The sequence below is a fragment of the Chenopodium album genome, chromosome 14, assembly GCF_948465745.1.
Source record: "Chenopodium album chromosome 14, dcCheAlbu1.1, whole genome shotgun sequence".
NCBI lineage: Eukaryota > Viridiplantae > Streptophyta > Magnoliopsida > Caryophyllales > Amaranthaceae > Chenopodium > Chenopodium album.
Window position 1 is genome coordinate 8,840,528 of NC_137847.1, and position 18,314 is coordinate 8,858,841.

General features: G+C 30.7%; 1 protein-coding gene across 1 annotated transcript; it reads left to right on the forward strand.

The window, feature by feature from the left end:
* The first annotated feature begins 3,759 nt into the window (after positions 1-3,759).
* LOC145577725 (uncharacterized) lies at positions 3,760-7,103 on the forward strand. Its single transcript, XM_081635183.1, has 7 exons — positions 3,760-4,294; positions 4,373-4,903; positions 5,000-5,079; positions 5,203-6,117; positions 6,174-6,242; positions 6,522-6,711; positions 7,015-7,103. Exons 1-7 carry the CDS (start codon positions 3,760-3,762, stop codon positions 7,101-7,103), a joined length of 2,409 nt encoding a protein of 802 aa, XP_081491309.1.
* Positions 7,104-18,314: the final 11,211 nt, after the last annotated feature.

An 18,314-nucleotide genomic window follows, 5' to 3' on the forward strand; every position in this document is an offset into this window, starting at 1 on the left:
CTATACTACTATAGTGAGTACAACATGCATGTTATACTTATTTATATGACAGCTTGTTCATGGTTGTTACACTAGAAGCAAAAATGCACCATTGGATGGTTGGGCGCCGCAGTAGCTAGAGTGGAGTGTTGTGATGATTAAAAATTTAATAATAATCTGTTTTTTTTTTCTTTTTCTTTTTTTTTTTTTTAATCATTATCGATAATTTCAAATAACAAGCTGGCACTTAAATGTCTAATGATATGTTTAAGTTTAACAATGTAATAAATTACAGAATAATCAGCTACTTGTAAAAATCAAATTAAGACAATTTTTTGCATATGAACTTAATAATGGATATACATCACTCAGTAATTCCAAAATTCTCTCACAAAAGCCAAATTTAAATTATCTATTATTATTTCCAACAAACTTTACTGTTATTATTACATAAAATATTTCTTCCTCAATTTAAAAAAAATTGCAAGACTTTGGCTAGAAATGTGAAAGCTTTTTGAGCAAAATGTTGCAATTTTTTTTTTAAATATGAGGAAATATTTTATTACTTTTGATATATGATGTTGAAATACAAATTCAAAATTATGACTAAGAGATACGCCTATACGGTCTAAAGTATGTGATGTCAACGAGTTAAGATATGGCAACTAAGGCTCGTTCTATTTATTCAGTTCAAGGAAAACAAGTTATGATAATGGGCTAACCAAGTTCAAATTACAACTAAAATCCGTTATAATATAGTCTAATAGGTTTAGATAACTTTTATAAGTTTAAATAAGTTTTGATAAGTGAATGAAACATACACATCCAGAATAGCTAGATATAAATTAAAGGAACTATAGGTTTCAAAAAAAAATAAAATAAATAAAGGAACTATATCAAATTATTGATGCAAGACTAGATTATTACCAAATTAAATAATTAAGCATGCATATTAACATGTAATATCTCTCATTGTAATCATAAAAATGTGATGAATAGCTAACATTTTTATGAAGTGTGAATTGTGAAACGTATTTCAAGCTAAGGACGGCAACAATTGACAGCTTATCTATTTTGGTATAGAGTCAAGTTAAGGTATCATTTGGCTTAAATAGAGAGTATAGCGTCCCTTGATATTCTAATTCTAGAACCAATTTTATTAGTATCCATCACATAAGCTATTGGTATTTAATTTGTCTTACATGCATGAATAAGACCCTCTCACCCTCATATACCCTTTTTAGATGTGAACCATGCCATAATTTTAGATAATAAAAGGACTTTTCATATTGAAATTTGATTACTTCTTTTATGGCAAAGGTGAAGGCTAGCAATAATCATTCAATTAATACCAAAATATATACTACTCATTAATTAGATATATACTTCATCAAGTTATCAACTACGTCATTCAACCTATTAAATTTAAGAAGAAATGACAAGAGCGTGCATGGATAACCCAAACAGGTATAAGGAGAGTTTGCTGGATCCAATCTTATAAATTGATAATTACTTTTCTATTTCTCTAATGTGAAACAACTTGCATGTGAGTACATGACAAATATATGTTCAACATTACCATCCAAATATCCAATTATACATTTATGTATCAAGTACAATACCCTTAATATACTTATATATAACTACAAGGACATGCACTTTTTTTTTTTTGAAAGATACGAGGACATGAACTTTTTTTTTTGAAAGATACAAGGACATGAACTATTAATTAATAAGAATTTATAAATTTGAGAATCTATTCGATCATCGATTAGGCCAATGTTATATATCTACTTGAAAACATTAAAATTAAAATAAATTGAAATGATAAATTAAACTTCATGAAATTTCTGTAATGAGAAAATAGATTAAGATAAATAATGCAATCCTATACCATACTAATTGTCGTGTAACACAATAAACTATGTCTCTTTTAGACCAACTAATAATAATATTATGGCTCTTTTTATTGGTGTAGTAGGTAACATTATCCATAATTTGGATAACAAGCTCATTAAAGTGCAAAATAAATTTATATAATTCGTTCAACGGGTAACTTAAATTATATAACTACGCATTAGCCCAAGGTTTGTATACAATTATGCATTTAGACTAGTATAGTCAACTAATTAAGGCAGTATCTATATATGAACAAAATACAATTATAAAACATTATTAGTATAAAATTTTATAATAATTACGCGGTAAATTTAATATACGGAGTACCATATATTTGAGTTGAAATGTCATAGAGTTGAAAGACACGGTCACTCTCAATTTTTTATTTTCATCTTATTTTATTTTTTTACTTTTTTTTTTTTTTGATTTTTTAATTTAATATTTTTAATATAATTTTAATAATAATTAAAGATGACTAGGGTCTTAAAAAGAATAAAGAACACGGTTTCGCTGGCAAACTGGGCCTGAGAATTAAGGCCAGGTCAGAGGGGTAAAATTGGAAACAAAATTATAAAAAAAAAAAAATAAAGTGGTAAGACTGAGCAACGGCCAACGGATATAAAATTATAAAACAAGTTGGTAGGTTGAAATAGCACTGTTGTTGACTTCTAGAAGCTTTTTAAGGGTTTTCGTTCTTCCAATTATTTTTATGATTTTGTATTTTATTATGAAAGTAAAAAAAATAAAATAAAATGTAGCCTATAAATGGAATTACATTACACGAACGCAAACACTACTTATCTTTCTACTTCACAGTTCACACCATACACTCAAACTTAAAGGGGTTTTTAGCTAGTTTCTAGGTTAAGTTCAAAATATCTATACATTTTTCAACCAAAATGAACAACTTATAGCAATATAGGTAGATTATGTACGTGATACGGAGTATATTGGCATTCATATAGGTGTTGATTATTGGGCGGTCAATAATGAAGCTAGTAGCGATGTCAATGGCTCATCTAATTAATACTTCCTCAATCCCCTTTTATTTACACCATGACTCCATTAGCCCACTTGTTGTGAGAGTTTTGGTTTAAATAGTGTACAATAAGGGACGGAGGGAGTAGTTGTAACATGTTAGATTATGTCTTGAATCATTTTTTGCCCCTATGAATGTATTGATTTATAGTATATAGTACATATCATGTATGATTTTGTTTTAGGAGCTCATACGTTTCTTAAAAGTTCGACTCACTTTGCGTTTACGCGGTTTCAAATGAATATTTTTAACCATAAATGTTTTCAGCTATGTATAAGTGAAGATTATAGAAAGTTGATATTTAATTTGGAAAGTTTATAATAGGAGGAATATAACAAGATCCCACATGTGTTAACGATACGTACAAGTCATATAAAAATGTGGTCAAAATTATTTTATTTTGACCATAAGTGTAGTAAATGAGTTGAACTTTTAGAAATGGAGGTAATACATATGTTTTAACATATCTAGCTTAATATTGTATTTTGTACTTCTTTATTAATTAATAAATTTTTTTTCTTTTGTTAATCTTTACGCAAGCGACACCATAGAATATTAGAATGATATGAATAAACAGGAATTTTTAAAACTTAACCTATTAAATTGAGGGTGTCAAGGGCAAAGCCAAGTTCGATAATGTCTCCCCCTTCCACCTCCCCCTCCCCCTAATCCTGCAGGTATCCCAGTCCGCCATCATCAGCATTCATCTTCCGTGAGCTCGCTGCCGGCATCCCTTCCTAAATCCTTCAAATCCGCTCTCTCCTCCCCTCGTCCATCTGCTGCCTTCTCCCTTTCTTCTTCTTCTTTCCAATCCCTTTCCTCTCCCCCCTACAATTCGTGATATGTCAATTCTTTACTGGAATACGAGAGGGATTGCAAGGCTCTCCTTCTTAAGAAATATTCGCCTCTTAATTCAGCAGCATCAACCTCATCTGATCGTTATTTCAGAGATCCGTGTGAGTAGGACTGACACAGATAAAATTGTGCGGAAGCTCCCTTATGATGAATGGCTGATAGTGGAACCGACTGGGTTTTCTGGAGGGATTGTTGTTATGTGGAGGTCAAGCCGTGTTTCGTTTGAACCCACTAGAACATCAAGCCAGGGGATTCATGGCATTCTTCAGGTACTTTCTCCCCCCAAAAATTTCTTCCTTTCTAGTATTTATGCCAACCCTAAATTTCGTGTGCGAAAATTGCTATGGTCTGAATTTGAAATGCTTAGTTCTTTTATGGATTTGCCGTGGGTAATTTTGGGTGATTTCAATGAAGTGTGCTTCTCTCATGAAAAATTTGGTGGTAGACCGATTAGATTGTATAGAGCTAATGCCTTGCTTAATTGTATGCGTTCTTGTAATTTGCTTGACTTGGATTTCTGTGGTAAGAAATTTACTTGAACTAATAAGAGGAAAATTGGGCCTATTTTTGAAAGACTTGACAGAGCATGGACTAATGTAGAGTGGATCTCTCTTTTTCCTTCTGGCCATTTAAAAATTCTTCCCCGTCTTACCTCTGACCATTGCCCCATCCTTCTATGCTTTTCTGAAAGAATTGGTTTCCAAGCCCCAAAACCTTTTCGTTTTGAACCAATGTGGTGGTTGGAGCCCTCCTTCATCTCCCTTGTTCTCTCTAAGTGGTGTAAAAGCAACAAAAATTTTTTTGACAAATTGAATGACCTCTCCCCTGTTTATGATATCTGGAATAAAAATGTGTTTGGTAATCTTTTTAAGAAAAAGGATCGCCTCATAGCAAGATTGGAGGGTATTCAAAAATCCCAAGGCTCAAATGGTTTTTCAAACTATCTTTTTGACTTGGAGAAGAGTCTTCAAGAAAAACTCTTGGAGATTCTTCAACAAGAAGAGTTGTTTTGGATGATGAAGTACAGGGATAATTGGATCGTTGAAGGGGATATGAATACTTCTTTTTTCCATAAGTCAGTCCTGATTAAGAGAAATAGAAATAGGATTATCTCTTTGTGTTCGGAAGTTGGTAATCAAATCTCATAGCCTACTCTTCTCAGGAACCATATTAAGAGTTATTTCTCAAATTTGTTCTCGTCTTCTTTTGTTAATCCTCCTGATTTAGATGCTTTTCCTCTTCCTTTCCCGGAGTGTATTCCCATGATCTCGGTTACCCATTTCCCTGACCACTATGAGATCTGGGGGGTTATTTCCAAGATGGGGTCCTTCAAGGCCTCGTGTCCGGATGGCCATCACCCTTTTTTCTACAAGAAGTTTTGTGATACTATTTTCCTTGATCTTACATCCTTCATTAGGAAATTTTTTTAGGATAAAGCTATTCCTGAAAATATCAATAGAACCTTGATAGCCATTATTCCCAAGGTCTCTGATCCTTCCTCTATTACCCAGTTTAGACCGATTAGTCTTTGCAACATGGTGTACAAGATTGTGACCAAGATCATAGCTAATAGGCTCCGTGGTTTCCTTCCTTCTAGAATTTATCCTAACCAAAATAGCTTTCTTCCGGGGAGGGGGACTGAGACTAATGTGATTTTTGTGAATGAGATCTTGCACTCTATGAAAAAGAGGAGGGGAAGTAAGGGTTGGTTTATTCTCAAATTAGACTTGGAGAAAGCTTATGACAAGATTGAGTGGGTTTTTTTTTTGAGAAATGCCTTAGTTTTCTTTGGTTTGGACCCCCCCCCCCTCATTGAGCTCATTATGTCTTGTGTTTCTTCAGTCACTTCTTCTGTCCTTGTGAATGGGATTCCTACTGAGGATTTTAATCCTTCCAAAGGCATTCGGCAGGGTGACCCACTCTCACCCTACTTGTTCATCATTTGTATGGAAATCCTTTCTCAGTTGATTCATAGGGAAGTGGATAGAAAGACTTGGTCTCCTTTTTGTATGGGCATAAAACAGGTCCCCATCTCCCATCTCCTATTTGCAGACGATATTCTTCTTTTTGGGGAAACCTCTCTTGAAAATATTCTCTCTCTCAAAGACACCCATGAAACTTTCTGTGCTTTCTCTGGTCAATCTATTAGTGTTCAAAAGAGTGGAGTCTTGTTTTCTACAAACACTTCTCAGAGTGACAAAGATCTTTTTTGTGATGCTATGAGCTTTAGAGAGACTGATGATTTAAGCCCCTACCTAGGCTTCCCTATCTCTAGCAACAGACCCTCCGAGAATAAAGTTAAGTTAAACTTGAACTCTGGAAGTCTTCTATGCTTTCTAAGGCTGGTAGGTTATGCTTAGTTTCTGCCACTTTGAATACCCTCCCTAACTATTATATGCAGTGTATGCTTCTTCCCATATCTGTGTTGAACCATCTTAAATCTCCTTGGCTAAGTTCTTGTGGGGGAAGGGTGAGAATTCTAAAGGGTTACATCTGGTAGGCTGAGACAACATAGTTATCCCTAGAAAGGTTGGGGGGCTGGGTATTAGATGCTTCAAAGCCTTGAATAAAGCCCATATGCTAAAACTTTGGTGGAGGATGCTGAATCAGGAGAGCAATCTTGCTGTGCAAATCTTAAAAGATAAATACTCCAAACCTAACAACCAATTTCGTGTCTTTTCTACTGGGTCTCATCTTTGGAGGAATATGGGGAAAGTTTGGGAAATTTTTAAGTCCTGTAATTCAATAGGGTGTGAGAAATGGGATGGACATTTTTGCTTGGTCTGATAATTGGGTGAGGTTGGGTTCTCTTAGGAGTCTTATCCAGGGCCCCCTTCAAAGAGAGGAAGAGGATACTATGCTTGAGGATTGCATTTCTAATGGCCAGTGGAACTTCTCTAATATTTCCTTTGTTCTTCCGGATGACATTGATAATAATTGTATGAGTGTTCCTATCCTTGATTCAGATAATGAATGCCAAGACTTCATTTTTTCTACTCTAACTTCAAAAGGAACGTTTGATTTTAAAAAGCCGTGAATCTTTTTTAAAAAGAAAATAGGGAAAATAGGAAAACGGGTTGGATTTGGGGCCTTAAATCAGCCCCTAAAATCAAATTTTTCATTTGGCTTTGCTTCTTGGATAGATTACCTCATAAGGTAACTCTTTTTAAGTGGAATATCACCACCTCGGATGCTTGTGTTCACTGTTATAATATACTTGAGAATTCACTCCATATTCTTAGGGATTGTGTTCAAGCAAAAGGAGTTTGGAACTGCTCCATATGCCACCCTCTTTCTTTTCCCTCCCCCTCCAGGAATGGCTCTTTACTAATCTGGCACATAACCCCCCTAATTCTTCTGATATCCTTCTCCCCTGGAAAACCTATTTCTCTTTCATACTCTGGAAACTTTGGCTCAACCGAAATGATTGCATCTTTAACCAATCTAACCAATCCTGAGAACAATCCCTTAGAGAGGCCCAAGCTTTAGCTTGGGAAGTTCATACCTCTTTGAGGATCTCCTCGGGCATTAACACCTCCATTCCCTCTATTCCTAGCTGGTCCCCTCCCATTCAGCCCAACCTCAAGCTAAATTGTGATGCTTCTTTCACCTCAGATGGTGATTGGGCTGGTATAGCAGGTGTATTTCGTGACTTTTTAGGTTCATGGTTGCTGGGATTTCAGCAGAAATGTTGAGTTAAATCTGTTATCATGGGAGAGTTGCTAGCTATCTCAACACGTTTGAAAATTGCAATTAAGAAAGGTTGGAGTAGGCTGGAAGTTTCCTCGGACTCAAAGCAGGTGGTGGATCTTATACATGGTGCAATGGTGGCGAAGGATGCTAATTTAAGTATTCTAAAATCTTGCAGGGACCGGCTTGACAGACTACAAATAGCAAAGCTTTACCATGAAGGCAGGAGCTCTAACAGGGTAGCTGACCACTTAGCCAAAGTCTGTAGAAAGTCCCCAAACAGGGGCATTTTGATTGTAATCTTAGCTGAACCTCTAGACTATGTTCGTGATGTATTATTGGAGGATAAACCTCCTTAACTCTTATGTTCTTTTGAACTTGTTTTAATCTAATTTTCTGCCCCCGGCTTTGCATCAAAAAAAAAAAGAATGATATGAATTTGTTGCAATTTTGTTTTAATTTACAAAAGTACTCCGTTTACGATGTACTGTATAATTTATGAATGTGTTGGATATTTATTTTTATTTATGGTAAAATCTATAAATGAAAGTTTGAAATCAGGATTTGTATGTGGGATAATACATCTATTCGATCAATATATTTTAGTATGTAAAAAAGTTCACATTAACCACATTGATTAGACTCAGGGCATGTTCTGAGTTGAACTGAACTGAACTAAACTAAACTGAACTTATTGGAGCTGAACTACACTAAACTGAATATTTTATGATAGAAGGAAATTAAGAACTAAATTGAACTAAACTGAATATTTTATGAAAGAAGGAAATTAAGAACTGAACTGAACTGAATTTATTGGAGCTAAACTGAACTGAAAATAAGCGGAATAGCACAGGCCCTCACTTGATATGGATATTTTTTCCATCTAAGTACTTTGAACACAAGTATAATAATCTTTCAATTCCTTTTGTCTCATTTAAAATCATTAATTCAAAATAAAGAGAAAAACTTTAACCATGAATATTATTGACTCGGCTCATTCGAGTTATATATATATATATATATATAAGAAGATTCTATTAGCTTAGCTTTTAGGTTTAATACAAAATATCTAAACATTTTCAACAAAAATGAGCAAAATTTAGAGATATAGGTAGATAATGTACATGATTTGATGTAATTGGGAACTCTTAGAGTTGTGGATTACTGGGAAGTCAATGAATGAAGCTAGTAGAGATGTCGTTAACTCATCTACTTAATTAAATTTAATTAGTTGCTTGTAACATGGTATGTCTTGAATCGTTTTGATTGCCCCTTTCCAGCAAAGTAAAATATTTGCTTAGTTCATTTTTCTGTTTGAACCTATTTTGATTGTTGTAGCATATAAGACATAACTTTCTAGTTTTTACTCCGTATTTGGTAACCTATCCTGATTATGTAATATGTATGTATTATGTAATTCCTCGAGATACCTATGTAGAAAACATATTTAATACTTGCATAAATATCATTACCATATGTTTGTTTTAAATTTTAATGTGATGAAAGTTGTAAAAGTAGATACATTCTTTAAATTGAAAGTGGGAGACCGTGATTTGTACGTGGGATGAAAAATAAAGCACTCAATGCAAAATATCTTAGTTGACCAAAAAAAACTTTACATTAACCACATTGATATGACTCATTTGAGTGTGAAGTGGGATAAATGTACAATCTAAGTTCTACATATATGACGCAAGTATAATACTTCAAATTGTTTCGTTTTTGTTTGTTTTGAAATTCTATATTAGAAAAGATTTCTTATTTAATATTTACTACGTAATAAAGAACGTTGATCGTAAATAATTTATCAGTTAATATTCATCTAAAATCTTATTAAATTTGTTCTTCTTAATATAATTTTGAAAATGATATATTTTTAATTTAATAATATCATGTAATTGATAATATTCGTACACAACTGCAAAAGAACATGAAACACACAAAAAGAACGAGGAAGTACTATGTTAGCAACATTTTCTTGCAAATTTGTTAGGCAGTGTGCATATGAGTGAACAATAATTGATAATCAATAATCAAAGAATTGCATGTACCATGGACCATGGTGTCACTAAAATCAAATTAACACGTAACAATATTTACGTACCAATAATTATAGATTACTAACACATTTTTTTCTTTTTTTTTTTTCAAAAAAATAAATAAATTATTTCCACTCGTATTTTGTTAGTCAGAATAACGAGTATATTTAAAACTAAAAATCAGAAATGTGGGTCCAAAATCGAAAGAGGGCCATTAGGTGGGGTAGAAGTCCAACATTATGTAAATAAATTAGCCATCTTTGTTGGTTTTTTTTGGGCAAAGGTCAGCGCAGAAGATTCCTAGCTAACCTTAGCTATATTTACAACTTGATTTTAATCATGCATTTTTTTTACATATATTTAAAATTTATATCAATAATAAAAACTATAGTTTAAGTGTTTAACAATAATAATAACATTAACATAATGCAATTTGAGGTTATATCTTGTTAGCTGTCATAAAATAATGCACATTTATTTATAATTTTACTCTTTCCATTTTCTTGCCATACATTACATCAAAGTCAATTTTAGAACTATTGACGACGGCGTCAAAGCAAATCATGCTACTTTACTTCTACGGAGTACGTAGATTGGATGCATTATTGAGTTTAATTGTACATCTAACATCACCACACTCATGGTTGGATCAATTGGTCAAGGGAATTGTTCTATATTAGAGGTCTCGAGTTTGAGCATTAAATTAGGAATAGGGCGACATAATAATAATTCTGCCTTGAATTCAAATTCTTTGTATTAAAGCTCTACACATGCAAAATGCGTTGTATGTGCACGTGTGAGTACATTTGTGACATTGATTGGATCGGTGAAGAAGAGAAGATAGTGACCAACTATAGCTTAATTAGTTGAATCTTTATTGTATATGGTTTTAGGATGAAAAAACTTTCTTAATTTATAGGTTCAGCTAATCAAAACTCTTATCCGTTTCCAATATAATTCATATATACTTGTATAATAACAAGCACAAGAGGATATTATTGTTTAATTGTTCGACCCAAAAAGATGGGATTGGTGGACTTAATTATTAGAGATATGAAGAAGATTTGAGGATCTCTCTAAACCATGAAGCTCAACAATTGATTACCCTAAAAGGGACAGAACCACACAATTGACACGCATCAGGGGAGGAAACCCACTTTAAATCGTCACCGAGCTAACGTATAAGTTCACCAAAATGTTATTCGGTTCTTATTGTGTTTTTGAAAATGTCTCGACCACTTGTATGTGTTCAAATTATTCTCTAATTAGGTCGAGTATGTATCCAATCCATAAAAAAAATTATGAGTGTAATAAGCTCAAATATATGATCACATGACTAATTTTTACTTCATTCGTTTCTTTTTAGTTGACACGTTTCTTTAGTCACGTTTGTCAATGTACATATTTAACCGTTAATATCTTTAATTATTGAAAAGCAAAAATTATAAAAAGTTGATATTTTGAAAATATATATTGTGACGAATTTAACAAGACCCCATATGACTATATTTTTTATTACATATAAATCACAAAATATGGCCAAAAGAAAGTGTGTTAATAGTGTTAAAAGTGAAAACGTGTTAACTAAAAAAACAAAAAAACGTAAGTAGTATTAAAGAAGAAAAACCAATCAAGAAATCCGGCAAACACCACCTTGGCAACTCTTTTTTTTTTTTTTTTTTTTTTTTTTTTTTTTTAATGTTAAAATAGAGATGAAAAATAGCAAACATCAAGGCTTTACAAAAAAGAACCTCATTTCGACCTCTCATCATATAGTCATATAATATAAAATATTTCGTGTATAATTTCATGCGTGATAAAATCATGGGCCTAATATACGTCACGTCACATCATTCATTTTTATATCACATTTTGGAAAAGGAATATTATATTAAAATAAAATCATAAGATAAATGCATCACTTATCTTATTTAATAACCATACCCTTGAATTTTAATAAAATCATACGAGCAAGCTAAGATTTAATTTTGCATAATGAATGATAATCATATCCTTGAAATTTTAATCTCAATTAATAATCATATAAATTAAATGACATACATAGAATAAATTTGATTCCGTCTGCTTTTAATAAATGCATCACTTATCTTATTCGACCAATAAGTGAATTACATATATATATATTCTATGTACGATATAAGAGGTCTACACCGATTTTGGTTGTGTGCTTATTATACAGGTGACACACTTATTAAAAAGGAAGAAGTAAATAATTACTAAGTCATGCAATTAAGTAGGTTTCTATCTCACTTTAGTGTAAAATGGACGTGGTACAACAACATAAAGCATGAATATAACTAACTTCTTGATTATATATATGATTGAATTTTGAGTCTTGGGCAATCCTTAAAAATTTAATTCTATTAATATATACAACATAAAGCATGAATATAACTTCTTGATAACATGATTGAATTTAGAGTCTTAATTGGGCAAACTTAGAAATTTAAATTTCTTATAAATATAATTAGTAGACAATAATTAGGTCATGCAATTGGTTTTCAAGCTCACTTTAGTGTAAAATCAACATAATAGAGCTACGTGCATGAATTTAATCAACTAGTCGATGATATGATATTAAAATTGACGAAGAAGGGGGATGAATCTTACTTTTGGAAGGCATGCATGCATAAATATTCAACATTATTTTACAAATACGCACACTGGATGTATGCGTATTAGAGTAGTTTTGTTTAGTTATATTTTCATCTAATTTAACTAACTTTAAGTATAGTGGCTAGCTACGTATTACATGCGTCATGTTACAATAATTTATTTTCAACATGACACTTTGTAAAGGAAATGGAAATGAATATATGTAAGAACTTTTTCTTATATAAGAACACCTTATATTCTAAACTTTTTTCTATGTTTTAAATTTTTTTCTGCTTATATTTTAAAGTTTTTCCAATATCCTAATTTTTTCAACTTATATTCCAAATTATTTTCTATGTTCTAATTTTTTTTTTCTTTTCAACTTATGTTCTAAATTTGTTCCTATGTTCTAAATTATTTTTTCAGCTTATGTTCTAAATTTTTTCCTATGTTCTAAATTATTTTTTCAGCTAATGTTATAAATTTATTTCCTATGATATAAATTATTTTCTCAACTTATGTTCTAATATGTTCTAAATTTTTGTTTTCTTATGTTCTAAAATTTTTCTATCTTCGATTTTTTTTTCTTATGTCCTAAATTTTTTCTGCTTATGTTCTAAAATATTTTTCTTATGTTCTAAATTTTTTTTTCTTATGTTCTAAATTTTGGTATGTGTGTGTTCGAATAGTCATAAAGGATCGATGATACATAAAAAATTATATTCAACCCTTAAAATGAACCAACTTAATTGAGGGCTTGTTTGATATCGGACTTTGTTTTTTTTTTATATTTTTAAAATAGAAAAAAAAATTGTCAATTATCAAAATTATCATGATTTTTAATATGTTTGACCAATTTTTCCTTCATTATATGACAAATATCATATGATTTGGAAAAACAAAAAGCCAAAAAAATTGAAAAGCACAACGATACTAAACAGACCCTGAAATTAAAATGGATTGTTATGAATAGTTAAAATGAATGACAAATACATTTTTATTTATTTGAAAATGAATTTTGCATCTCTCAATAATTAGAAGGGAAAACTGAAATCATAAAGATAATGTTCTCTTTGTCCCATCTAACTATTTCATGATGTTGTCTTTGTTGAATTGAATGGATTGTCTTGAATAATTATTATTGTACCCTCTCATTTACTACGTATAAGAAATCAGGAATATCTTATCAATTAGTTATTATATGTACTTGATTTTCTTTATCTAACTATTCTTTCCCTCTCCGTTTCCATTTTAACCCCTCTAACCGATACACTCCATTTGTTTTAAATTTGCTATAGACATGGAGGGAGTATCGTATTTAACACCATCAAATTAGTAGGAGAGTTGCTCTAAGATAAAGTACCAAGCTAATTTGATATAGTATACTTTCTCTATTTCATTTTAATTAATTAATATATTTTTTAGCACATGTAGTATGATTCAGTTCAAACATTAATACAGCTTTACTTATCAATAATTAAATATATTAAAAAGTTAATATTCGAAAAACATACAATGAGATGAATATATCAATTTAGTAAGACTCCAAATGACTTTATTTTTAAGTAAAATGAAAAAAAGGAAGTTATAGTAGCTTATGTAAATAGTATCAAAGTCCAAAATATGTCAACTTATAAATAACATGATTGATCTATAAAGTGCATATTGGAATTTTATGTATAAATATTAATTAGCGGCTTGACCACTATGACCAGAGCTTCCTTATGGTCCAGATGATGGATTCAAGGGCGAAGGCACATTAGCAATATTGGCCCGGAGTCAAATGACTCTAAGCAGTGAATTCGAAAATTCTAAAAATTTCCTTATAAATTTTAAGATTTTTTTATTTGTAAAAAATATAATTTGAACAGACTAAAATTAAATTTTATTAACCTTACCAACTACTTTTACGGTCCACCATTTAATTAATGGATTCCCTTTGCAATTCGACCTATTAATTAAATTTATAATTTATATAACTTTCAGAGCTTGCAAGTTAATTAAATTTATTATAATTAAGAGAGAAAACATTGAACCGATTCTTTATAATAATGCCTAATCACTATGTACATATAGAATTTATCAATTACTTTCACGGTCTGTCATGGATTTTCTTTACAATTGGACCCTTTAATTAAATTTATAGTTTATGTAACTTTCAGAGCTTACAAGTTAATTAAATTTATTATAATTAAGAGAGTAAACATTAAACCGATTCTTTATAATAAAGCCAAAACTCTATGTACATATACAAATTTATTTATAAGATAATAATTCCCGAAGTAGGTTATACTAATTTCTAGCAAAAATCTTACAAAAATGTTATTGGACTTTTCAAAAGACATCATGTACACGAAAATGTGATTAGCTTACACAACATAAGACTTAGACGTACATGAGTAGCTTAGTAATTTACTAATTTATAGTTAGATTTGGGGACGTCGACCTCATGCATGAACTAATTAAGTTGTCATTTTGGTCACTAGAATATTTGAATTTCAGCAAGGTGGTTAACATAAATGTACTAATTTTCTGATATATATTTAGTAGTAGGTATGGAAAAAGAAATTTCATGAATTATAATTTTGTCAAATTGATCAAACCATAGATTTAGCAGCCCTCTTTCAAAGTAGGTCTAAATCTTTCAACATTGGATAACAAACTAAGGAGAAAACCATCTCTCAATTTTTATTTTATTTTTTTTTTTTAAAATTTTCGTTATTTGTTTTTGTAGATGAGGACAAATTAGAAGGATCAAATATAATGGTCATATATGTAAAGATAGATTGAGTTACAAGCAAACCAAAATAATACTTGCTTTTATAAATGTATTGAATTATTGACTAGATGATAGACTATTCGATCTAGTCGAAGAGGTATCAGGTTAATTCTGATTGATTTTAATTTACTCCCACTATTCCTTTAAATTATTACATTTTCACTTTCAAGGACATAATATTGAAGAACATAATATAATCATTAAGTTTACTTAAATTTTCGAAATGCTAAGTATGTGCATAAATAGCACAATTTAAAATACATCAAAACTTTATACTCTTAGTTTCTATCTAGTCCTTATCGTTCTATATAATTGAAAGTTGTTTATACATAAAACCCAACATAAGAAAAAACAATATAGTACAAAAAAAGAAACAAAAGGGTAATTTTAATCAATATTAAAAAAATAATTAAATTAAATTAAATTAAAGCTCATAGTTTGATCTAAAAATTAGAACAAAACGACAAGAGATTATAGAAAAAGAAATGGTGGGGCTTATGAGTGTGTGGCTAGGGTTAATTTTGGTCTACACAATGGATGACTCAAAGGATGAATAGTTGCACAATGGATGACATAATAATAATGAAAGTGTTTTCTTATTAATTCTCACATTAAGACTTTTTGCATGAAAATCTCATGCCTAATTGACTATATGATGACAATTATTACAAATAAACAATATTGTAAACTTAAAATTGACACTAATGTTTCTAACTAATCAAAAATTTCAACTCCTCACTAGGTTAATCCCTCATTTATCACAAACATATAAAAGTACTAATTTAATAATTAATTTGTATATACGTGTTGATGTGTTTTCTAGATATATTTAAAGGATTACTTTTTGTCTTAATGTAGTCATGGAGAAATTTCTTAGGAAAAATTAATGAAGTTACGTAGTCACGTGTTTACAATTAAGAAAATGAAAAAAAATACTTGTAATAATCTTCCTTCTAATTCGAACTTGCCATGCGTATGAATATTGTTAAACAACGGTGTATATGAGTAGGACTTGATGTATATCTTTAAGAGAAATTATATTGTGTAAAATTCTAACTCTAACTTATGAAATAAAAATTCTATATAAATAGTATGTAGTCAGTTAGTCACCATATAAACTCTTTTTCAGTTATAAGACTTCAAACCGTATCCTACTATACTTTGACTTTGTTTTGTCTAACTTGTTTTGTTAAAAAAAAAAAAAAATCAGCTCGTCTAGTGTGTGGTTGATTGCACCGTGTGTCAACATATAAAATAACAAAATAACCCCTATAATATTAATTAAGTAATCTCTGTCATACTGACTGAGTAACCCCTATAATATTAGAGTCATTTTAAATATTTTAGTGGCCCTATGCTAATAATTATAAATTTAGGCCCCAAAAACTGAATAATATATACATATTTTTTTAACGATGTGAAATTTATTGTTGTCCCTAAATAGCACAGAAGTTTATAATTTTTTTTTTTTTCGTTTAGAGAGCCATAAGAGAGAGTGATGAGAATCAATCTCATGATCAACTGAAACCAAGAGAGGAGCTCTAACCACTTGAGTCATCCCTCACTCTCTCACAAAAGTTTATCATTGATTCATTGTCCTAAGTCTTTTTGAATTTTTTTTTACAATACTCGTAAATTAGGCCCCGTTCACTTCACCTTATTTTTGCGGAGCTGAAATTATTTTTAATGAGCTGAAATTATTTTTGCTGAACTGAAATTATTTTTGCTGATTTTCTATTATATTTCTTTTTTAAGTATATTGATTTTTAGTGAACTAAAATTATTTTTATTGAATTGAAATTATTTTTGTTGAGCTGAATTTATTTTTACTGAAATGGAATTATTTTTATAAGGTGAAATGAACAGGGTCTTATTCAAGCTATTAGGAAACTAAAACATACGAAGCATTTAGTTATTTACCATATGACAAAGCGTTATTTGATTTTCATGAATATGCTTCTTTTTTTTTTTTTTTTTTTTTTTTTTTTTGGTATGACAATCAAATAAGCAAAATAGGGAAGATTAAAACTAGCTACCCTTCCTTGATGCTATGGCAAGGTTATGGGCCTTTGCTACTTTACATCTCTTTACTTTCTTAATTGAAAAATAGGTAAAATTCCTAGTGAAAGACTTAAGTTGCTCCACCACTTGCTTTACCTCCCTTTTGGCGTTGCTTCCGTCTTCATAATATCATAAAGAAGATTTAAAGTCACTATAAACTGCTACCCCCTCCGTCCCTAAAGAACGACCCCTTTTTGGGAGTTTTTACGAGTATTAAGAAACTTAAATGGGAATTACAAATGTATGGGAAAGCTACTCCCTCCGTATTTTAATAAATGTTACATTTTGGCTTTTTCCCCTATTCACATAATGGTTTTGACTTGATAAATTTACTAGTATATAAAAAATAAAAGTTATTATATAATACATTGTTGTATTCGTTATAATGCATACTTTCATAATATCAATTTTCCTATAATTTTATTAACATATGATTAGATAAATTAATGGTCAAAGTCATGTTTTGACACGCGTGTTTGGTCAAACTGTAACACTTATTAAAACACGGATAAAGTAATAAAGATATATTAAAAAGGTAAATTTACATGAGATTTGCAAAAAAAAAAAAGTAGAGAGAAGAAATAATAAAAGCATATGGAAAAAACAAAATTTACATCAAAAAGCTAATTTTGCACAAATATTATTGTAAATTGGAGGATATTTAATTTTAATGTAAATAGGATGAACATTTGAGACTAAAATTTGCCAAAAGGGTCATTCTTTTAGGGACGGAGGGAGTACTAAATACTTTGTGAATCATGGTGGCAGCATGGATATTTACTACATGCCAATTTTTAATTATGTATTATATAAACTGGGGGCCCCATTATTTTGGGGACCCTGTTCTATTTTACATCTTGCGCACCGACGAAGTAACCCCGACCCTTTAATACTGCCCAAGTAACCCCTATTGTACTTACGAATTAACCCCTATAATAGCTGGTCACACCGTATGGCCAGCCACATAAAAGAATTTGTGAAAATGTCAACTAAAGAAACGAAGTAGTATATCAAGTTATATTATCATAGTAACCACTTTAAACTTATATATAAATGCGTCAGAAGACTCATAACTTTATTTGTACTTGTTTTCTCTAATTCAATTAGAAATTATATTATCCAAAATAAGTTTAGATAAAATAAGATAAATAAAGTTAAAACATATATAGACCTCTTGTAAGTTGTAACCATGCTTTTATATTGCTTAACATCATCGTTCAAGACGGGGGTGGTGTCTAAAAAAGAAGAGTTTGGTATTCAGGGAATGTTGGGGGGAGCGGCTCACGGTTCGACTCAATTGGCCTTACATGCGGAGATGAATGCTTGTCTTGAAGGTCTTCGGTGGGGAGCAAAATGT